Here is a 25,436-nt window from a genome sequence, read left to right as displayed (position 1 = left end):
GGACGGACAGATCGACCGACAGACAGATACAAACTATAAAATGTGAATATCAATGTAAAATGCTTGTTTTCTCTTGTTTTTGTTTTGGTAGCTCAGGAATTTTGTCTTTAGCAAAGCCACTGGACAGGGAAGGTACTGATCGTTACATTTTGATAGTAACAGCCTCTGATGGCAGACCAGATGGGGTAAGGATTTTTTTCCTTTCTTTTTTCAAAATATATTTTATCTATATATAGTAACAGGTTATATAGTATTATAGGTTGAACAAGAGACCCAAGTCCATAAATTTCAACCTTTCACACACTCTAGTTATTATTGTTGGGCCACAAAAAAAATAAATTAAACGCATTGACCCAAAATAAATGAAAGAACACTGCTATTCTACTTATATTGAATATATAATAGAGGGAGCTTACAGGATGCAATCAGTCATGCTTCTAATCTATTGAAATGTCACAAATCTCACAAGTTAAATACAAAGGTTTTGTATGTCAATAAGTAATGGTTTGGAATTGGAATTTTAGAATTTAAAGTATACCCTGTGCAAGATCATCCTTTTAAAGACACGTCACAACTGGGCTAGAACTTGTGTATTGTCTAAGCTTTTTAAAGGGACATGATACCCAGATGTTGCATCACATGAAAGTGATGCAGCATATCTGTAAAAAGCTGACAAGAAAATATCACCCAAACATCTGTATGTAAATAATAAATATTTACCTCAAAAGTTCCTCAGAAGCACATCACATTGTAAAGAAACTTTAAGCAACCAATCTGGATGTTAGTCCCAGGAATTGCAAGGGAGTGTTCATCTGGCATGTGCAGGCTTGAAGATTACTATCAAGTCTTGTGAGATTGCAATGAAATCTCATTAGATCTCAATAAAGCAAAGTGAGTGTTTACTATTAAAGCTGATAAAATGTCTACTTTTTTTACATAGAGATGTTTGTGTGATATTTTCTTGTCAACTTTTTGCATTTATGCTGCATCACTTTCAATGGATTTAGCATATGGGTATTATGTCCCTTTAAGTAGGCCATAATCAAGACAGCTATTGTAGAACTATTTTTCTGACAGTCAATACTTATAAACTTAAATTACTATTAGTTTTAAGCTAAAATAAATCTTTTCTTCAAATGATTCCACTCTATTTGTGTATATGTACATGAATAATTAAGTGGCTGAGTAAATAGATTTAATGTAGTAAGCACCTTTTAATTAAATTGTGTTTTGCGTATGATCAATTCTCATAAACACGATTATTTTGCTTAGACACAAAAGAAAGAAATGATGTTTGGTACAGGTATTATGGTATCATAAGTGGACATATTTCATACAAATTCTTTATGGATGCTTAGCCATTTATTTGTAGATCCATCAAGCATAATTGTCAAACATCTGTTCGGAGCATTGTAAAATGCATTCATCGTAACGCAAAGCTAAGTACATTTTAAAAAAATATTTGTTTAATTATTTTTTTAGAGCATTTTATGTTGTTACTTTACTTAAAATTAGAAGTCAATCAGTCTACTATTCTACAAGAACTGAAGCATGGCGTGTTTTTTATGTGTTGAGTTTATCTGACCTAAAAGCACCCAACTTGTTTTAATGTAATGTCTTGCTTCATGGATTTGCCCTTTTGTTTAACAACTTTACATCATTATTAAACTCATGTTTTTATAATGACCTTGATCTCCTATCATTCCAGCTGCCACTTAATCACAGTAAATTCAAACAAACAATTAAATATGCATAATTACATTGCTTATGATTCACTGCTTGTGTTGAATAAAAACTTTAAAGACCTATTAAGTGAAGAAAAGGGCAGACAACAAGCTAAAAGTACTGTAATGATGCTATATTTACAATGTACTAGTGCAGAGACAATAAACATTGGGCAGATACCAAAATTAAAGTTAATAGTATCAACATATGGTGCCTTTGTAAGAACATTATAATCCAAAAAGGTTCACCTTGGATAACAAAGATATTGTAAGGTGATGAAATTGTCAAATATAGAATTAATATTGATGTAATTGCACTGATAATGTGCTGCCTGTGTCAAAGAATAAGCTTTACCCCTAACTCTCTTTCCACTACAGTCTAAACTCAACCATTGCACTGCAACTGTAATACAAGAGAGACAGAAATATATATATACAAGTGACCTGGGCACATTAATGTTATTTAAAGCAATCCTCCTATTCTCCCCATGTCCATCCCCTGTTAAAGGGACATGAAGCACAAAAATGGTCTTTCATGATTCAGATAGAGAATACAATTAGAAACAACTTTCCAATTTACTTCCATTAATTAATGTGCTTCCTTCTCTTGTTATCATTTGCTGAAATGTTTATCTAAGCAAGCTCAGGAGCAGCAGAGAACCTAGGATCTAGCTGATGATTGGTGGCTGCATATATATATATATTGATTGTGATTGGCTCACCCATGTGTTCAGTTAGAAACCATTAGTGCATTGCTGCTCCTTCAACAAATGATACCAAGAGAATGAAACAAATTAGATAATAGAAGTAAATTAGAAAGTTGTTTAAAATTATATTCTGTTTCTGAATCATGAAAGAACATTTTTGGGTTTCATGTCCCTTTGAGTGCAGTCTGGGTTCCCATGGTCCCACCAAAACCCATTATAGAACAAGCCCTGATTTTAATCCTTTTGATGGATACAAATATTTTTGCAAAATTTGAGAGATGAGCAATGGCACCACTCTTATTACTTTGAGGGATCACTATATTTAAATGTATGGAATATAATCTAATTTATAATTATACTATGTAATTGTGTATAGGTGCTGAGTATCAGAGAGAAACATATACAAGAACAATTCCAGTAAGAGAGCTGGACAGGATACTAACCAGAAAAGCACTCTGCCCTCATATGTATGGGCTAAGTGTATATAGGTTTTAAAATATATCAACTTTATTAGTTTTATTTAAAAAGGGTACACACAATAAAAACTGTTGCAGCAAGTAATTGTAAAGGTATGTTTATAATCTGCTGTGGGCTAACATCCCTGCAAAATTGAGGCCAACATGTTAGGGACCACTATTCAGTCAAAGTGTGTACTCATAAATGGTATACCTCACTGAGTGTTATGTGAATACTAAAATAAATTGTACTCATATGTACTCTGTGATAGAGTACTGCAACAGTAGTAGTATGGCTAGGTATTGATACCTTGTAACTTACGTGTAGTTTGCACTTATATATACAAATTACTTGTTAGTGTGCCCGTGGGTCACAATTATAATATTAGTTGCTCCACAGATTAGAGGTATATCTCCGCCGTCATTTGTACAGCCCAATATCTAAAATGGAGAGTGTGTATATAAATGAAACCACAGGAATTACCATGTATTCAAACGTTAAGTTACAATGTAACCAATGACTCGCAACTAACTTTGTATCAGTTGCTATTGATTAATTATAAAGTTACATATCGTATACATTTATTATATGATTTTCAGCAACCTCCAAAGGAGTGTAATACTTAGCGAGGAAGGCTTATACAAATTACTTGTTAGTGTGCCCATGGGTCACAATTAGAATATTCATTGCTCCAAAGATTAGAGGTATATCTCCGCCGTCATATGTACAGCCCGATATCTGAAATGGAGCGTGTTTGTATAAATGAGACCACAGGAGTTACTGTGTATTCAAACGTTAAGTTACAGTGTAACCAATGACTCGCAACAAACTTTGTATCGGTTGCTATTGATTAATTAAAAAGTTATATATTGTATACTTTTGTTATAAGATTTTCAGCAACCTACAAAGGAGTGTAATACTTAGCAAGGAGGCTTATACAAATTACTTGTTAGTGTGTCCGTGGGCTTAACACTAATGCTAGCCACCAGGCAGGTATGTGCTGGATATGCGATTTATTTATTAATCAGCTGGTTTCAGAAACTTCCGAACAGCAAGACTCGTATAGAGAGGCCTCTCACCCCCACTGTGAATTGTATACGCTTAGTATTAAACGTGCAAATAAATAAGGAATGTCTATATACCCTAAGGTCACACTTAGATTGTGCAGTGTTCCACAAGTTAAGAAATAAAGAAGCCACTGTAAATTAAGCTCAACGTTTAACCTGTATATACGTAAATGAAACTTGTTTATATGGATTGTACTCAGTGCACTACCGTGTATCTAAGCACTATGCAGTACAGTTTACCCCAGGTTTGTCAAGTGTTGCCACTGAAAATACATATTGTTAGTTGTTAAATATCATATCATATGCTTGTAATTTGTACTGTGAGCAACCACCACAAGAGGTTAGTAAAGGAAATATAAGTAGTACAAAGCTTGCCCTAGGGCAGTAATAAATTGTGCTGAAATATCAGGTATGTGCTACATAAGTACCTTAAATTAGTTAGTATCGGATAAGCCCGCACAACAGATCTCCTAAATGCTTTTCTGGTTAGTATCCTTTCCAGCTCTCTTGCTGGAATTGTTCTTGTACAAATATTTGTGTCTCTGGCATTAACCAATATGCAACCTAATTTGTTATTCTCCTGCGTTTTTAACGCTACTAAGTTGTCATGTGGTAAACACCCATCACAAGGGGTGGGTTAGAATATTGACTGTCCATCAGTTGCTTTGAACAAAAAAAAGTTTAAATTATCCAGTTATGGCATTGCACAAATAGGGTGTGCTCTCAATATTATGGGCCCGAGCTCAGGATACTGTACAATCTGGCTTTAAAAGTAAAAGGTAAAACAATTTTACCAGAGAATATTAGCATGGTCAACATTTTAGAACATGCGCCATACTTCTAATGGATATTGCTAAACATTGCTTCAATTACAAAAGGTGAATTATGTGTTGCACTCGAACGCAACACCTAATAGCTCTTAAAAAGCATCTAGAGGCCGAAAGCAAAAAGTTATGGCTAAAATAAAACAACCCATATGTAAAACATGTTAAGATAAAGTATATCAGAATAAACTAAAAGAAGCGCTAAAAGCAAAAAACACATCAACCAGTGTTGGGTATACAAAATATCAGATATTTATTCCATATAATATATAATAAAATTCACGTATTCAGTCACCGGTGGTAAAAACATCTAAAGTAATCTATTCGGTATTAGAACCTATAGATTACTTTAGATTTTTTTACCACCGTGAATTTTATTATATATTATGGAATAAATATCTGATATTTTGTATACCCAATACTGGTTGATGTGTTTTTGTTTAGTGCATCTTTTAGTTTATTCTAATAATTTTTGGAAGGTTGTAGGGACCTTTCTTTTAAGTTGCTTTAACACATAAGAGAGTGGTTTAGTTCTATTTGTGTTTGTTTTATCAAGATAAAGTATATCACACATATAAAAAAATATTAGAAGTCCTTTTTTTAGAACTCCGTATTTGTATATATATATTACTATTTTTCTCTGCCTATAAGTCGCAAACTTTACTGCCTGTGTCTTTGGTTTGTTTTTTTTGTGTTCTAAAGTGCAAATAATTGTCTATATTTATTTAAAACAACAAATATTACCTTGCTGTTTACAGTACTGTACTATGTATACAAAGTATTAAAAATGATATAAAACTATCTTAAGGTTACAGGTTTGAGCAGTATTATGTTATGTAAATAATGCCTAAATGATATAAGATATTGTTGTTTACACTTGATCCCATCTTACAGATGCAAATATTCCAAAAAACTAACTATTCCGGTCCCAAGCAGTTTGGATAAAGGGCTTTCTACCAGTGTGTGTGTGTATTATCACCACAGTTAAATTGCCACTGGCCAATTGCCAGTGAGCAAGTGGAAATGTTAACCCTATATATATATATATATATATATATATATATATATATATATATATATATATATATATATATATATATATATATATATATATATAAATATAAGCAATGAAGGCTGTGAAAATTTGTCTTTATTGTTTAACCTTTTGTTCGTTTGTTAAAAAAAATACACAAAAAATACTCTGCTCTTGTGGATTTCAAACAATTGATACAACACAGGTTTATAAAAATAAAATAAAAAAATCTTTGTTAAATATATATGTGGCACAATTGTTGGCACCCTTATGAATTCATATGAGAAAAATATATTTGAAGTATATTTCCATTGATATTGTACATTTTTTAGTACACCTGGGTGACGAGGAACAGGAAATTGTTCAACCATGACTTCCTGTTTCACAGGGGTATAAATATGACAATGGGTAAGACCAAGGTATATAGCTGTGATGTACGGCAAAAGGTTGTTGAGCTTCACAAAAGGGGAAGTGGTTATAAGAAAATAGCAAAAGCATTCAAAATGCTCAGAGCAATAATTAAGAAATGTATAGTTAAACGGATTTATTGCCTACAACAAAGGTGTAGACAGATAACCAATAAGAGGCGCCAAAAAGTAAAAATCTAAAAAATAAAACTAGTGATAGTGATGATAATAACAATATAAGTCAACTCTGGATAACCAAAAATTATTAATTAAGAAGTGCCAATATTGGATAAAGTAAAATGTATATAAGACTTATCCAATAGTAACTAAAAATATCTAGTAAGATAATAATATATATGCATATACATAAAATGGTGAAGTATATTAATTACATATGAAGTTTAGGATGATTAATATCGATGGATTATAGTCCAGCAATATAAGTAAAATAATAGCTAGTAGTTAAAAAATAATAAAAAATAATAAAAAAATTAAATAAATAAAAGAATAAAAAAATACAAATTGCTGATATGTGGCAGTGTCCACACAATGATTTTCAAGCAACCAAAATTAGATCAAAGCATAAACAACAAACAGCGGATATGTAGCAATGTCCACACAATGATTTCCAGGCAGCTCCTCTGGTGTCTTGTGCCCTGACACAAGATGAGAATCTAAAACAGAAGAGACAGAGGGTGCCACATAATGCAGATAAATGAGGGTGAAAATGAGTGAAGGGATGTGTACGTAGCAGGTATCCTACTCACTTGATAGTATGTGCAATACAGGCAGGCCGAGTCCAAAGAGCCGCTCGGCAGACTCCCCAGGCACCTGGAACAGATGATCTTTGTTGTACCAGCAACAAGAGTATCAGGAGCAGGGGGTTCCCAAAGGGCTTCTTTGCTATTTGACATCTGTTGTTAGATAAAGGTGCAGTCTCTGCTAGTTTGGCAGCAACAATTTAGGCAAGAGTGCAATGGACGTCAAGCACAGCGTAACAGATGCTTCAGGAATAAACAGGAGTGCAGCAGCAATGATACAAACTCACAGAAGTTTAATAAAGCTTAAAAGCATATAAAAACAAGCAACGCGTTTCTCTGTGTCCCAGCACGGTTTCATCAGGCTATCAGCCCCCCCAAAATAAAAACACCCCTTTTGCTTGAGCACTAATATTTCACATTGTAATATGTAAGTAAAATCGAGAGTGCTATAGATTGCTTGCTAGTGATATTAGGGCACTATAGTCCTAGTTCAAGGTATATTAGTCCTTTCTACCATCAAATGATAAAAATTATAATAATAAGGATGTAAATAATAATATTAAATTTGAATGGGACAGTCTGGTCAAAATTAATCTTTCATGATTCAGATAGAGCAAGCAATTTTAAACAACTTTTCAAATTATTTTTATTACTTTCTTCTCTTGTTATCCTTTGTTAAAAGCTAAACCTAGGTAGGCTCATATGCTAATTTCTAAGCCCTTGAAGGCCGCTTCTTATCTCAGTGCATTTTGACAGTTTATCATAGCTAGACAGTGCTAGTTCATGTGTGCCATATAGATAATATTGCACTCACTCCTGTGGAGTATTTTTTTTAAGTCTGATTGGCTAAAATGCATGTCTGTCAAAAGAACTGAAATAAGGGGGCAGTCAGCAGAGGCTTAGATACAATGTAATCAGAGGTACAAAGCATATTAATATAACCGTGTTGGCTATGCAAAACTGGTGAATATATATAAAGGGATTAAATATATATTAAAGAATAACAATTCTGGAGTAGACTGCACCTTTAATTTTGTTTCACCTTCCCTTTATCTTTATTTCTGCTTCACTTGCTTTCACCTTTAGAGTCACAATGTGTAGTTACTAAGTAAAATTCTGTGACTGTTTTTTACAGAGGCTACAATCAATAAATGCATTTCAAACCAAAAATTACATGAATCAGTAGTGGAATGATTGAGAAAAATAGAAAGGTACTTAAAGTTCCCAGTACATTTTGATTTTTCCCCATTACTGGCTCCCCCTTTTTCTGCTAACTTACAGTCTCTAGATTGTGAATCACTTTATTCATCGCCGTTTTTCTTGAAATGAACCTGAAAAGTGGACATTACATATCTATTTCAAAGATTTGTAGGGGAAATGTCCTTGCAGCGTCATTTAGAGCAAATGACATTTGATAGTAACAGGTAGTTGAAAGAATCAATCAGATTATAGAGAAATGGTAAGACATAAAATGGTAAAATAGTTTGACACTTTCAGTTTAATCATGAAGTTTTGCTATATGATTCAGTTTAACCAACTTAAAGGGACATAAAAATGTAAAAATAAAGGGCGAGATTACATATGCGGCGTAAATTTCAGTCCAACTGCTGAAACCCATGCCGCGTGTAAATTCACCTCGAAATTTAATGAAAAGGCAGCACCATCTGGTTCATCAGCAAAATATTCTTTTATTTCTTTTCATCCGGAGCAGGTACAAAATATCAGGACTACGTTTTGGGTTGATAACCCTTAGTCATGTCCGTGGTACAATACAATGTAACTCCTTAAATACCTTAAAGGGACACTGAACTCAAAATGTTTCTTTCGTGATTCAGATAGAGCATGCAATTTTAAACAACTTTCTAATTTACTCCTATTATCAAATTTTCTTCATTCTCTTGGTATGTTTATTTGAAAAGCAAGAATGTAAGTTCTGATTCCAGCCCGTTTTTGGTGAACAAACTGGGTTGTCCTTGCTGATTGGACAGCACTAATACACAAGTGCTGTCCATGGTCTGAACCAAACATTTGCTGGCTCCTTCTTTTTCAAATAAAGATAGCAAGAGAACAAATAAAAATTGATAATAGAAGTAAATTAGAAATTTGCTTAAAATTGCATGCTCTATCTGAATCATGAAAGAAAAAAATTGGGTTCAGTATCCCTTTAACACAGTTGTCATACTCCTCCCATCTCATTATGACATCATTGGTTCAATTGGTTCCAACTCTAAACATCAATAAATACAATTATACCACACCATTAAAAAATATACAGAATATTAGAATATGGTCAGAGCAATTTTACAAATATTGATTTAATTCATAATCTCTGTTCATCCCCTTAGGGGTTAATGCATGAATCCATAACATCTCTCTCTTTTTAATAGGGATTTCCCTATTCTGCATAAAATTTGAAAGAGAGCAGCACTCCATGAGATATAACAGAAGCTGGAATAACTTCCATGCACGTTCATTTTTATTGTAACTCCTCAGAGTGCACGTTCTTTTTGCACACTATGCCCGTTCACAGAGAAAAAATATCCTGTAGCATATCAGTCTGACCCTGCCCAATGACAGTCCAGGGCCAAAATACCAGGCAATTCTTCTCTGAACAAGGGAAGCAACAACCCCAGACGATCGTTTGGGCCTCATCAGTGAGGTGCAGTTGTATCTCTCCAAGGGCAAGTGTGCATGGAGTCCACGTCTGGTTTCCCCGTTACTCCTAGGGTGACCTAAGAGCAATTTGCATAAAATTTGAAAGAGAGAGAACAGCACTCCATGAGATAGAACAGAAGTTGGAATAACTTCCATACATGTTCATTTTTATTGTAACTCCTCAGGGTGCACATTCTTTTTGCACACTATGCCCCTTCACAGAGAAAAAATATCCTGTAGCATATCAGTCTGATCCTGCCCAATGACAGGCCAGCACTGAAATACCAGCCCGTGCACACATGCCCTTAGAGAGATACAACTGCACCTCACTGACGAGGCCCACAGAAGGCCGAAACGATCGTCTGGGGTTGTTGTTTCTCTTGTTCAGAGAAGAATTGCCTGGTATTTCAGCGCTGGACTGTCATTGGGCAGGATCAGACTGATATGCTACAGGATATTTTTTCTCTGTGAAGGGGCATAGTGTGCAAAAAGAAAGCGCACCCTGAGTTGCAATTTAAATGAACAGGCATGGAAGTTATTCTAGCTTTTGTTCTATCTCAGGAGTGCTGTTCTCTTTCTCTTTTTTCACATTTATGTAAATTACTCTTGGGTCACCCTAAGAGTAATGGGTAAGCCAGACATGGACCCCATGTACACATGCCCTTAGAGAGATACAACTGCACCTTACTGACGAGGCTCACAGAAGGCTGAAACGATCGTCTCGGGTTGTTGCTTCCCTTCTTCAGAGAAGAATTGCTTGGTATTTCGGCGCTGGACTGTCATTGGGCAGGGTCAGACTGATATGCTTCAGGATATTTTTTTCTCTGTGAAGGAGCATAGTGTGCTAAAAGAACGTGCACCCTGAGGAGTTACAATAAAAATGAACATGCATGGAAGTTATTCCAGCTTCTGTTCTATCTCATGGAGTGCTGTTCTCTCTCTTTCGAATTTTATGCAAATTGCTCTTAGGTCACCCTAAGAGTAATGGGGAAACCAGACGTGGACTCCATGCACACTTGCCCTTAGAGAGACACAATGTTCTCTCTCTTTCGAATTTCCCTATTCTGCACCTTCTAGGAGGAGGTTCCCATTCCCAGTCAATAATCTGGAACCTCAATTGTGCAATGGAATGCCCAGCCTCCAAAAAGTGGCAGGCTACCGGTGCCTTAACATTTTTCCTTCTAATGCTAGATTTGTGTTGCACTATTCTATCACATACCTTTTGGGTCCTTTCCCCAATGTAAATTTTGGCACAAGGACACTTAATAAGGTACACCACAAAGATAGTATTACAGGTAAAATATCCATTAATACAATTTTTACCGGAATAGAGATGGAAAAAATTGTCACCCTTAACAAGGCTGCCACAACTGGAGCAGCCAAGGCAGGGAAAACAACACTTCTTTTTACTAGTTAAGTACCCCGTATTATCTCTCTTGAGACTCACTACATCTGCTCTGATCAAAGTATCCCTTAGATTAGGAGGGCGGGTGTAGGCTGGCATAGGGGCATCTGCAAAAATCTCTATCCCGGATTACAATCCCTTATTATATGCCAACAATGTCTTATAATATGTTGAATATCTGAACTATAGTTGTTAAATTCTGAAACAAAAACCATCCTATTCTTTTTATCTTGTTTCTCATTTAGCTTGAGAGCCTCATCTCGTTTTATCCTACTCACTTCTGCTATATTCCTATCGATGACCCTTTTCTCAAAAACGCTTACCTTCATCCATTAACTTCTATCTTACCAAACCCTCATCTTTTACTATTCTCCTCACTTTCAGGAGTTGACTTTTTGGCAATGATTGTTTTAATGTAGACGGGTGAGCACTAGTAAAATAAATTAAGTATTGTGATCAGTCTCTTTACAAAAAAGATCTGTATATAACTGGCCATTATGTTTGTATACCTTGGTGTCTAGAAAATGAACACTTTCTTCACTCCAAGTGAGTATAAATTTAATAAATCTAGAATTGTTATTCAGCATGTCTACAAATTTCTTTAGGCATCCAACGTCGCCCAACCAAATGCCAAAGATGTCATCTATATAGCGCCACCAAGTGGTGCCATATAGATGAAACATCTCATTCTCAAATACCAAATGCTCTTCATACCAATTCATGTATAAATTGGCATAGGTAGGGGCGACGTTGGACCCCATGGCTGTGCCTTGATGTTGGATGTAAAAGGTGTCCTGAAACAAAAAATAATTGTAATATAAAATAGTTTCCAAAAGTTCTATCAGAAACTGTTGTGCCAACACATCAAATTTGTTTTCAGCTAATATACACTTAATCACATCAATGCCACTATTGCGTGTAACAGAGGTATACAGACTAACAATGTCAAGAGTGTATGATAATTGACAAGGTCTGCAGTGGCTTTTGGGCGTGCACACTAGTTCAGCTTTGGTGCTAGATCTCCCTGGATATTGTAAATTCACCTTGCACATCAAGTGAATAACATAAACAGTGCTGGCAGATGAGATACTGCCGTAAGTCAGATAAACCAGCGAGGTACAGAAATGTGCGGAAATAGACATTTCTGGAGTCGCCAGTGACTTACGACAGTATATGATCTGCCAATGCCTAAGTAAAAACCAAAAAAATGTTTAATCGCACATAAAAGTCTACCCGCCTCCCAAAAATGATCCCGACACGTAAAAAAAAAATCTTTAGACGCTATCCCCCCACATCACAACTAATAATAAATGTATTACCTCTAAACCGCCATCCCCCCACAATGCAATATAACTAATAAAGTCATTAAGCCCTAACCCGCCAACCCCCACATTGCAAAGTACCTAATAAATGTATTAAACCATAATCTGCCATCCCCCCACATCACAAACTACCTAATAAATGTATTAACCCCTAATCTGCCATTCCCCCACATCGCAAAGTACCTAATTACCCTATTAACCCCTAATCTGCCAACCCCCAGATTGCAAACTACATATTAAAACTATTAACCCCTAATCTGCCAACCCCCACAACGCAATCTGCGTAATGAACCTATTAACCCCTAAACCACCATCACCCCACAACACAAAGTATTAATCTAATCACTAAGCCCCCTAACCTAACAGCCCCTAAATTTAACCCCAATTACATAAAATAAAAAAATCCTTACTTAAAATAACATCTAAAAAGCCTAACATTACATTAAAAAAACCTAAGATTAAACTAAAATAAAAAATCTAAGATTAGAAAAAATATAAAAATATGAAAGTACATAAAAAATAAACAAAATTATAAAAAATAAAAAAATAAACCTAATCTAATACCCCTATAAAAACAAAAAAGCCACCACAAAATAAAAGCACCCCCTAATGTAAGACTGAACTACCAATAGCCCTTAAAAGGGCCTTTTGTAGGGCATACCCCTAAGTTTAACAGCTCTTTTATTTAAAAACTAAAAATGACCCCCAACAGTAAAACCCACCATCCACCCAACCCCCCAAAAGAAAAAAGACCTAACTCTAAAAAAAACCTAAGCTACCCATTGCCCCTAAAGGGGCATTTGTATGGACATTGCCCTTAAAAGGGCAATCAGCTCTAACACTAACCCCGACATAGGTACTCCCCATTCCTGAAGTCTAACGGTGAAGATCTTCTTCATCTTCATCCATCGAGGGACCATCTTCTTTCTTCTTGCTGGAGGAGCGGAGCGGTCTTTGCCAGTGCGTGGATCCGGAGCGCTGGTCCTCCTCAGCCGCGGCGGTCTTCAGTGACATGGAGGTCCTTTTCATGTGATCGTCTGCTGCACACTGAAGATTGATTGCAAGATACCCCGGAGATACGGTGCTCATATACTCAGTGCAAGGCTTGCTGCGCCTGCCTATATGTGGAGAGGTGAAAGTGGAGTAAAATTTCATCCATTTGCGCCGCTTAAGTCCTTTCGCTGAATATGTGATACCGAGTTGCAACGCAGGTTCTATGTTAGTTTATAGGACTAAAAACAGCGTCCGACAGGTGAAATATACGTGCCACATTTGAATGCGGTGCTGTATATGTGATTGCGACATCCGTCTGGCTTTTGCGGGTGACATCGCATATGTGATCGAGCCCACAATTCTTGAGCATTTAATTATTGCACTCTTGTTTGCATATACCTATGTATTTAACCTCTGCACATAGGTTAAATATGCATATTTAAAATTAGCTCTAAAGAAGAAATGCACAACTGGGAGCTAGATGAACACTTGCGGCTCCATATATTAAAAGGCGGCGGACCGCTTCTCAACTTGCAAAGCTGTCCATCCGCCTTCGCTGCATACGGGCAGCGGATCTGTTCGTCCACTGGCCTGTATGTATCATTACACACACTGATGAGTGTATAATGGTCGCCCCTTCATTCATGCGGCCAATCGCGTGAGTGAAGAGACTGTCAATCACAGAGAGCGAGTGAGCTCTCTGTGATTTCTCTTCACCACCTCTGAGGTGGTGAAGAGTGTAAGAAGCAGCTCTCGCTGCTTCGTACATGGAGCCCATAGGGTGAGCCAATAACAAGAGGCATGTTTTTGTAGCCACCAATCATCAGTTAGCTCCCAATACTGCATTACCGCTGATGAGCCGGCCTAGGTATATATTTCAACAAGAGAACAAATTAAATTTGATAATAGAAGGAAATGGAAAAAAAAATTAAAATATGTGCTCTATCTGAATAGTGAAACTTTAAACTTTTGTTTAAAGGGACACTGAACCCAAATTTTTTCTTTCATCATTCAGATAGTGCATGCAATTTTAAGCAAATTTCTAATTTACTCCTATTATCAATTTTTCTTCATTTTCTTAGTATCTTTATTTGAAAAGCAAGAATGTAAATTTAGATGCTGGCCCATTTTTGGTGAACAAACTGGGTTGTTCTTGCTGATTGGTGGATTAATTTAACTGACCAATAAACAGTGGCGTCACTAGGGTTGGTGTCACCCGGTGCGGTAAGTTATGGTGTCACCCCCCCCCCCCCCGGAAAGCAGACACACACAAAAACACAGGCACACACACATACAAACACTCAGACACACTTAAAAACATACTCAGATGCACACACAAACACTCGGAAACACACTCAGACACACACACACAAAAACTCAGACACACACTTACAAAATATGTAAACTGCACTGCAATAATTATGAAGCTCATGCCTAGAGCTGCTCCCTGGCTCAGCAGAGCATCAAATGAAAAATAAACAGAGCACTCTAAAATAAATCACTAAAGAAAAGGTTTAGGCGCAAACTATGAAAATTCTGCTCTCTGACTCTGTTCCAAGCCTGTCAGTGCACAACCCCGGGCCGCGTGCCTACCGCTTCTTATGGCCAATCACCTCTGCACTCTGCCCACCCCCAGACCCCCGCCCGCCCTCCTACCTGTTCAGTGTGCACTTAGTGTACCGTAACCGTAATGGTCTGGTGGGCATCATACGTGGCTCCTTCACTTTAAAGACAGTGTAAAACAGTCATGCGGTCAGGTGCCAGGCATCCCCTCATGATTTGCTAATTCCCGTTTAGAGAGACAGCACAGCAGTGAGTGACTCCACTGCTCCACATGTCACTGAGCAGTGAGCACAGATAGGCAGGCAGGTTTAGGCTAGCAGCGCAACTTTGCAAGCCCCACGGCATGCCCACAACATTCATAGCGAAATTGGGCAGGGGAGAAGCAAAGTACAAACAAGCAAAAGCAGCCGGGAAAACTATTTGTTGAAATTGCAGCACTGGCTCAAGGGGCAAACAATTGTGTGTCTACAACTTCCCCAGTCCCACCAATGTTCCCAAATGCCAGACCCTCTAATAAAAAAAAAAATCTATGCATCTCAACATTGTATTTCTTTCAATTTCAATAAAATTTAAAAAAAAAAAAAAAAAAAAAAAAAATTTTTTTTTTTTTTTTTTTTGGTGTCACCCCCTGGAGGGTGTCACCCGGGTGCGGCCCGCCCCCCCCGCCCTCCCTAGTGACGCCACTGCCAATAAACAAGTGCTGTCCAGGGTTTCTGAACCCAAAAATAGCTTAGATGCCTTCTTTTTCAAATAAAGATAGCAAGAGAACAAAGAAAAACTGATAATAGGAGTAAATTAGAAAAAAAATAGAAATTTTCTTCATTCTCTTGGTATGTTTATTTGAAAAGCAAGAATGTAAGTTCTGATTCCAGCCCATTTTTGGTGAACAAACTGGGTTGTCCTTGCTGATTGGACAGCACCAATACACAAGTGCTGTCCATGGTCTGAACCAAACATTTGCTGGCTCCTTCTTTTTCAAATAAAGATAGCAAGAGAACAAATAAAAATTGATAATAGAAGTAAATTAGAAATTTGCTTAAAATTGCATGCTCTATCTGAATCACAAAAGAAAAAAAATTGGGTTCAGTGTCCCTTTAATGTTGATTTTCACCTCTCTGTATAACTAAAATAGCAGCAATGATCACATATCCTATATGAAGCATAACCACCCAGCAGTAGATTTCTTTTTAGTAATTATATGACTTATCTATTATAACTGGAGACATTCCATCTTATATATGGTTCCTTTACTATGATAATGTAGATATTTTTTATGCTGATTTGGGGTATATATGATAATTTGTTTCTGCAGTTAACCACAATAATCTATATTTCTGTAACAGGTTATATCAATCACCTCCATACACTGATAAAGCACACAGTGTAACAAATTAGCATATCATGTTTTGTTTCAGCATATGCTTGTAAATAGAAAAATGTTTTGTTCTGGTTTTTCTTGTTGCAAAAGAAAAGGGTTAACGGACCATTGCATACGTAGAATTGCATAATAAACAAATGTATGATAGAAAATCAATACATTTACACTTAAAGGGCCACTAAACCCAAAATCTTTCTTTCATGATTCAGATAGAGAATAGAAATTTAAACAACATTACAATTTACTTCCATTATTTATTTTGCTTCATTTTTTAAATATCCTTAGTTGAAGAAAAAGCAATGCACATGGTGAGCCAATCACACGATGCTTCTATGTGCAGCAACCAATCAGCAGCTAGTGAGCATATCTAGCTATGCTTTTCATCAAAGAATATCAAGAGAATAAAACAAATTAGATAATATAAGTAAATTAGAAAGATGTTTAAAATTGCATTCTCTTTCTAAATCATAAAAGAAAAAAATGTGGGTGGCATGTCCCTTTAATATACATAGATTTTTATATATATTTCAAAGTCACTAAACTTTCCCCTGCCTCCTGTATCATATAACAGCCATGAGCCAATCACAAATGCATTTACACATAGAGGGCCAGATTACAAGTGGAGCCTAAGAGGCCCATTTATCCAACTCCGTATGGAGCTTGTGGGCCCGTGTTTCTGGCGAGTCTTCAGACTCGCCAGAAACAGCAGTTATGAAGCAGCGGTCTGCTCTGAGCAGGCGGACAGGAATCTCCACAATTCAACTCGATCGAGTACGATCGGGTTGATTGACACCTCCTTGCTGGCGGCCCATTGGCCACGAGTCTGCAGGGGGCGGTGTTGCACCAGCAGCTCTTGTGAGCTGCTGGTGCAATGCTGAATACGGAGAGCGTATTGCTCTCCGCATTCAGCGATGTCTGTCGGACCTGATCCACACTGTCAGATCAGGTCCGACAGACATTTGATAATTTGGCCTCTAAACGTTTGCGGGCAAGCGATATCAGATTTTCGCATTCGTCTGCATGCAAGTTAAATTGCGCTCATATTACAATTTTAAAATAAACACGATCGCTTGAGCACAATTGAAGTTAACGCTCGTCGGGTTTGCGCTAACTTTAGGACTTTGGATATTGCAACCACATTAACTTCTTCTCTCCATAGTCTTCAATAGAGCATGCAACTTAACGTGAATGTACAGTTTAATGAATTTGTGCCCAGTTTTTAAAAATACTCTTAAAACCGGGGGCACTTTAATTCATTAAACTTTACAATTAAGCTGATTTTTTAAAATACTTACCTTTGTTTTACGGAAAGCAGACCAGCGATCTTTCACCCGCAGCTCCTTCTGTACTTAGCACAGCGATGACAAATCCGGCTTCCTTCAATTGTTGCCTGCCCCCTTTGGCGTCCAGCTCATGAAGCAACGTAACGATTGGAGGAACCTGGATTCATCATTGCTGTGCTAAGTACAGCAAGAACTGCGGGCAGTGGATCACCGGCCTGCTTTCCATGAAACAAAAGATAAGTATTTTTAAAAATCTGCTTCATTGTAAAGATTTATGAATGAAAGTGCCCGTTTTTTTAAAAAATGGGAACTTATTCATTCAGCTTTATATTCACTTAAAAAATAAAAAAACCTAACACTTATTCCTCGCAAGCTAACCTGACGCTCATTACACCTACAGCTCTAAAGCCAAAAGTGAGTTATGAATATTTAAAGGAAGCAATATGGGGTATTTCTTGGATTTTCGCGTGCAACAGAAATAGCGGGCATATTACGAGTTGAATTTAATGCGTGTCAGGTTAGCTCGGATTAAGAGCTCTGGTTAAATGTTACGCAAGACAACAAAGTTGCACAAAACACATTAAAAATACAGGTAACAGTACATTTACACTCATATTAACACTATAACATTTATTTATTTATTTTTCACTAAAAAGTTATTGGGGCTCAAAGATATGAGGTCTCAGCTGTTAGAAAAAAAAGCATGCAAAGGGCTTAAACATACAAATGCATGCATACACACGTCTAAATATGTGTATGGATGTATATATATATATACAGTATGTGTGTGTGTGTACATATGTATTGAAATATTTGTATTTTACTGTATATTTACTGTACATATTTCACATTCTAATGTTCTTCACTTAAAGGATAATGTTATTTTTATTGTAAATACATATTTCTGTATATATATATATAAATATATATAACTATATCTGTTTATCTAATTCTATAGATGTATATTGGTATAGATATGTATTTTACATGAACAGTATCAGATGTATATTTAATAATAAAAAGTACATTATTTTCTATGTGAAGAATATAAGAATGTAAAATATGCGTAACACGTATCGGAGTTTGCAACTTAGGACTAATGTGGTTGGGTTAGCGCACACAAAGAATTGCTATCTTCAATGCACATTATTTAAAGGGACAGTCTACACCAGAATTTTTATTGTTTAAAAAGATAGATAATCCCTTTATTACCCATTCCCTAGTTTTGCATAACCAACACAGTTATATAAATACACTTTTTACGTCTGTGATTACCTTGTATCTAAGCCTCTGCAAACTGCCCCCTTATTTCAGTTCTTTTGACAGACATCCATTTTAGCCAATCAGAGCTGGCTCCCTGGAACTCCACGTGCATGAGCACAGTGTTATCTATATGACACACATGAACTAACACCCTCTAGTGGTGAAAAACTGTCAAAATGACCTGAGAGAAGAGGCGGCCTTCAAGGGCATAGAAATTAGCATATGAACCGCCTAGATAAAAGTAAATTGGAAAATTGTTTAAAATTACATTCTCTATCTGAATTATGAAAGTTTATTTTGGACTAGACTGTCCCTTTAAGTATTCATGGGATAGAAAAGCCCAAACTAAACTTGCATAATTCAGATAGATCATGTAATGTTAAGACACTTTTAAATTCACTTCTATTTTCAAATATATTTTGTTTTCTTGGTATCCCTTGTTGAAAAAAAATACATACATACATATCCTACACTAGTGGGAGCTAGCTGGTGATTGCACACATGTGTCTCTTGTGATTGGCGTGCTACATGTGTTAAGCTAGCTGCCAGTAGTGCAATTCTGTTCCTTGAGTAAAGGATAATAGAAGAATGAAGCAAATTTGATAATAGAAGTAAATTTGAAAGTTGATTGTTCTAGACAAATCAAGAAAGAACATTTTGAGTTTCATGTAAAATATTAATAAAAAATAAATACAAATATTCTATGGATTATTTAGAATATTTTACAGTATCTATAATAATTTTAAAATATTTGTATTACTATATTTTAATAGTTTATATTTAATATTTAAATAACGTGGATTGAAGATAGCAGTTCTTCCTGTACGCTAACCTGAACACATTAGTCCTAAATTGCAAACCCTGATGCGCATTACACATATTTTACATTCCTATGTTCTGCACATAGAAAATAATGCACTTCTTAATAACAAATATATATATATATATATATATATATATATAGATATAGATATATAAAGATAGATATATAGAGATATATATACATATGATTCTGTTCATGCAAAATACATATCTATCTCTATCTAACTATCATCTATCTACATAGCTATCTATATAGGATTATATGTATAGGTATATATATATATATATATATATATGTATTTACAATAAAAGGACAATATCCTGTAAGTGAAGAGCATTGGAATGGAAATATGTACAAAAGATATACAGTAAAACAGATAAATATATATTAAATCGATAAATATATATAGAGAAATGTATTTTAGAATAAAAAGGACATTGCTCTGTATGTGAAGAACATTGGAATGTGAAATATATATAATTGATGTCAGGTTTAGTGCACTTAAATAAACGCAATCAGGTCAGCGTGCAAGTATGTTTTTCTACAGTTTTCACACTCCATTGAAGGCTATGGGATAACACGTTAACGTGGACGTGATATTCTAAATCCAACAGTTTGCGCACGTTAGGATTTGAGCTCGTAATTCAAGCGCAACCCAATGCGCACAAAAAAGCCTCAGTGTAGCGATGTTAACACATAAGCAAGAGTGCTAAATAGCGTCCCACTTGTAATATAACCCTCTGTCATCAACCAAAATGTAGGTACTTTTTGTATAGGGCAGAACACCTCCAACCACTCCAACCAACACCTCAAATCTTATCTATTTGGTTGGAACACAACTCCATTTACCTTTTTAAGACATTTTAACCTAGAAGTTCCAAAACTTTTTTCAACTGAGAGTGGGAAGGTTTAAATAAAATGTTTGTGCATATATATTATTATTGTTATTATTATTTCCATTTTGAATGGAAATTTTACTTACAGATTTCTGGAACAGCGATGGGGTTGAATATGGTCCCATCATATGCCAACATCTTTATGGCAGAATTTGAGCTATTTGACACTGATCTATTTTGTGACCCAAACATCAGAATGTTCAAGAGATATATAGATGACTTGTGTATCATTTGTACGGGCACCAGAGCTGGGTAACTGCCTTGCCCAACTAAACAGATCAAGTGAACACCTCAAATTCAAAATGAATGCTTCTGACACCTGTATTGAGTGTTTAGATTTGTTAATCTTCAAGAATGGTAATCGCCTAGAGACTACTCTATACACCAAGGAGATGGATAGGAGCTCCATCCTAAGAGCTGAGAGCTTCCATCCACCGGCCCTTAAAAGTGCACTGCCTATCTCCCAATTGAAGAGAGTGGTATGGAACAACAGTACTGAAACTCCAGGAAATGGAGAACAAGTTTATCCAAAGGGGATATAAGCATAAAACCATTCAGGATATCAAATCTACTATGTCCACATTGACACAAGCTGAAGCATTGATAAAGAGAACCAGCGAAGACAGACCTGACGTGGTTTCAAGGATGATGTTCGTGACCACATATTCTCCTGACAAGTGGCAAACACCCAGTATTCTACAGGAGAATTGGCACATCATCAACAGAGATGAATGCTTACCCTTTAAGAATACCATCCATCCGAGGGTTGGTTATAAACGTTCAAGATATTTAAGGGGCTACTTGATGAATCCTAACAATGTCCAAAATTATACCAACAAGACTTGGTTACCTAAACATGGTTGTTTTAAGTGTATGGGTTGCTCTACCTGTAATGGGTTGGTACAAACCAACCATTTTGTCCACCCATGGCACAACAAACACTATGCCATTAAGCACAGAGTCACATGTACTACCAAGTTTATACTGTACATGCTGCACTGTTGCTGTGGCAGATATTATGTTGGCAAAACGAATGATGATCTAGCACCCGTATGGCCAATCACAGGGCATCCATACATGCTGCCCTAGCCACTGGTGAAAGTAATCTGCCAGTGGCTAGACACTTTTTCTCTGTCAAACATACTGTGGCCGATTTGCGATATGTGATCATTGATCACGTCCCTCCCTTACTGAGAGGGGGTAATAGGGCCAAATTGTTTTTGCAAAAAGAGACCAGGTGGATTTACACTTTGGATATTTTAATACCTAGGGGCCTTAATACCCAGTTTGATATGCAATGTTTATTGTAATGATCCTGTTTGTACATATTTTACAGTAATAGTGTAGTACAGCTAACCATAGATTCATACTAAACTGATAGTCATACTCTGAGTCTGTCAGTTATTAGATTATACAGGGATGATTAAGATTGTATTCATAATTTTGATGTCTTTTTGACATATTCCCACCTAGTTAAAGCAATTTTTGTGGTAGGTAGATTTCATTTGTCTCCCTAGTCAAATGAATTATGTCCTGTTACAGGGTATGGATTTCATAATTACACTTGATATTCATTACTTGCCTGTTTTTTTGTAAGTAACATCTTACTTATTCCCCTCATCAGTTAAGATGTAATATTTATTTGTAGCCAATTTTTGTTTTTACTAGTTTTGTTACATATTGTGAAGACGATTTATTCATCAGATATATCAGGGCTACTTAAGTTACATTTTTGTTTATATGAATATTGTTACATTGAAATTGCAGGCATTTTCCATTTTTAACTTTGCATTTAGTTGTTTGTCCCTATGCAGCCACTGTGGTAATCTCTGAGCATGCTCAGTTGCGCAGATGAGAAGCTGCAGGTGTTTAGCATTTACAGTACATAGTAGAGGGTATTTAAGGGAAGTAAGTTGCACTATATTTGTTATCTGTCTAAAGAAGGGGCTAACTACCCCGAAACATCACAGTTCAATTAAAGAAGTTTGTGTTTTCACAGCGGAGAGTGCGGGACCTGTTTATTTCATTTTTTTACTTTTCCTACCCAGAGCACCCCAGAAGTTGGAGGTTTATTGTGTGTGCAGATCCCCTGCTTGATGTTTTTATATATATTTATATTTATATATATTTATATATATACCGCAATTCCAAGAAAGCAAGCACTCACTGGCGTTTAGATAAAGCAGAATTTTACTGTGCATAAAGCATATGCTTTATGCACAGTAAAATTCTGCTTTATCTAAACGCCAGTGAGTGCTTGCTTTCTTGGAATTGCGGTGTATGATCGTTTGGCAGGCACCCTGGGAGCTGACTTGATGAGTGTGTGCTGGGTTTCTGGACTTTTTTGTATATATATATATATATTTGTGTGAGCATGCAAACTTACATGTATTTTGTGTGTGCGTCAATGTAGAAATACAAATGTCTTATAGATGTTTCCCTGCAGAATACCTCCTTCGTTTTTATATTTGGACATATTGGACATATACCCATATTTTTAAATGATATATATATCAATATTTGTACCAGCTGTCCCTTGGTATAATGGCTATGGTCAAGGGCCCACAATATTCCAATGTAAATGTGGGCACCAAGGTGCATGGAGGTTTAGAAAATAATGTATATCTAAAAAAGGAACTAAAAGTAAACATTATCCAGCAACCCCATATTACACATAAATAAAAATGTTTAAGAGCCTTCAATTATTCAAATAGACACTACCACAGATATCTAGAAATAATATACTGATTTATTATAAGGTTAACCAGTGAGCACAAAGTGAACAAAAGAAGAAAAAAAACACATTAATTGGTCAAAGATACTAGCATATGCAATTCATTCATTACCTAAAGAACAGGGGTACCCAGAAAAATATATTAATTATGCCAGCAAGTCAAAGATATATATATAAATATATGAAAGGTTTATGAAAAAAACTTCCACATAATACGTCCTTAATATTGGACTGCAGCTTGCAAATAAAAGGCAACTGGTTCCTCCAAGCGGGCTAATAAACAAACACTGTTGGGGACATTGAAAATGGTTCACATATCACCCTGTGCTTCCTCCTATACCCTTACTTCTTTCCATAGAGCAAGTTGACGTATGCCAAATGGGACAGGTAAGTAGATAAACCCAACAGGGAATCAATACTGACACTGGCGCTACTTTCACAGCGACCTCCTCCGTGTCATACAGGTAATAGACCACACTGCGCTTTACTCTCAGCGTCTCCTTTGTGTTACCTGTACTGATGAGATGACCGCTTCTACCCCATGAACAAACATGCTCCGCTACCGTTCACCGGTATGTAATAGAACCGTCTTTAACTCACATAGGGAGGCTTTCAAAGGTTCCTGGGTTCAGAGAAAATAAGAACACTGTAATCCCAGACAGCGTGGAAATCGGCACCAGCCGATGGAAACACTGCAACACGTGTTTCACCCTACGTCACTTGGGGTTTCCTCAGGCACATTAATTCTGTCCTATTTACCATGCCTCCCACAGGTGAATTGATACTTGATTGCTTTGTTGCACAATGAAACAAAAACTATATTATACATAAACATACAACTTTTTTGCTGCAATATTATTAACTTATAACTAACCAGCATCCGTGATCAGCAGCTTCTAATCCATCTAAAGAATATATACATTTTCAAAAACTTTTTACCAAGATTATGTCCCCAATACTAGTACATCATCACCATAACATATCTAATCAATGTTTCAAATTACTTTGCATTATATTAATGCTTACAGGATTGGTTCAGATGAACATATTAGACAGACATCATTAGATAGAGGGGAATATTATATATACGTAAAGTATCTATCAATAGACATTCCTAACCACCTCAAATTCACATAGATAGGCCCCTTAAGTAAATCTATTAATTGATTATATCAGTTAATAAGAAAGGGGGCATCATTTAATTCTTCATTTAGCCCTTTAGGCTGTAGTGAATTGAGGTTGTAGATCCACCTGGATTCAGATTTAAGGAGTAGATTACCCCAGTCACCCCCACTTTCTTTAATATCTACATGTTTAAGACCCATACATTTAAAATATTGTATGCTGCTTTGGTATACCTCATAATAATGTCTCGCTACTCCACTGTCCTTAATTTTTTCATTAAGGATATCTCTTCTGTGCTGTTTCATTCATTCCCTGTATTCTTTGTATGTTTTACCTACGTATAACCGGGGACAAGAACAGTAGGCTACATATACAACTCCCTCACTGTGGCATGTTATGTGACCCTTTACTCTGTGTGAATGCCCTGTTATGTCAATCATGTATTGGCCTCTTGTTAGATGTTTGCATATTTTGCATTTGCCACATCTATAACAGCCATCCTTCTTTTGATGCTTACCTAGCCAATTATTCTTGCCTTTATAATAACTATGTACCAGTTTATCCTTAAGGGAAGGAGCCCGTCTGTCTGTCATTAGTGTGTAGAACCCTACTATTTTATGTAAGTCTGTGTCTGTGGTAAGGACATTCCAAAGTCTTCTCAATACCTTTCTCAATTCCTCCCACTCTGAATTATAGGTACTTATAAACCTTACTTCTGAGCTGGTATGTCTATCAACTGTTTCATGCAACAATTTTTCACGAGAAAAATTTCACTGGCCCTTTTGTTTCCTTTTTTATTAATTTTTTGAATAGTCTCTGGCTAGAAATCTCTCCCTCAAATCTTCTGCTTATTTATTGTATGTCAATTCCTGAGAACAGTTCCTTTTCTGTCACAAATGTTGACCAATTGGAATGGCATTGATTTGATGAAAGGGATGATGACTAGATGCATCTAATAAAGTGTTTGCTGAGGTACTTTTTCTGAAAGTTTCTGTCACTAACTTGTCATGTTGGCTG

The 25,436-nt window shown here is 36.1% G+C and overlaps 1 protein-coding gene across 1 annotated transcript in view; it reads left to right on the top strand.

The window, feature by feature from the left end:
• PCDH15 (protocadherin related 15) overlaps positions 1-25,436 on the top strand; it is a 1,588,775-nt gene that overhangs the window by 659,910 nt on the left and 903,429 nt on the right. Inside the window, exon 15 of the mRNA XM_053692906.1 lies at positions 92-185. Within this exon, the coding sequence (XP_053548881.1) occupies positions 92-185 (94 nt within the window). The remainder of the gene's footprint in view (positions 1-91; positions 186-25,436) is intronic.

Source organism: Bombina bombina, chromosome 9, assembly GCF_027579735.1.
Source record: "Bombina bombina isolate aBomBom1 chromosome 9, aBomBom1.pri, whole genome shotgun sequence".
NCBI lineage: Eukaryota > Metazoa > Chordata > Amphibia > Anura > Bombinatoridae > Bombina > Bombina bombina.
The sequence above is the reverse complement of the archived record's forward strand: the minus strand, read 5'-3'. Positions and strand labels throughout refer to the sequence as shown.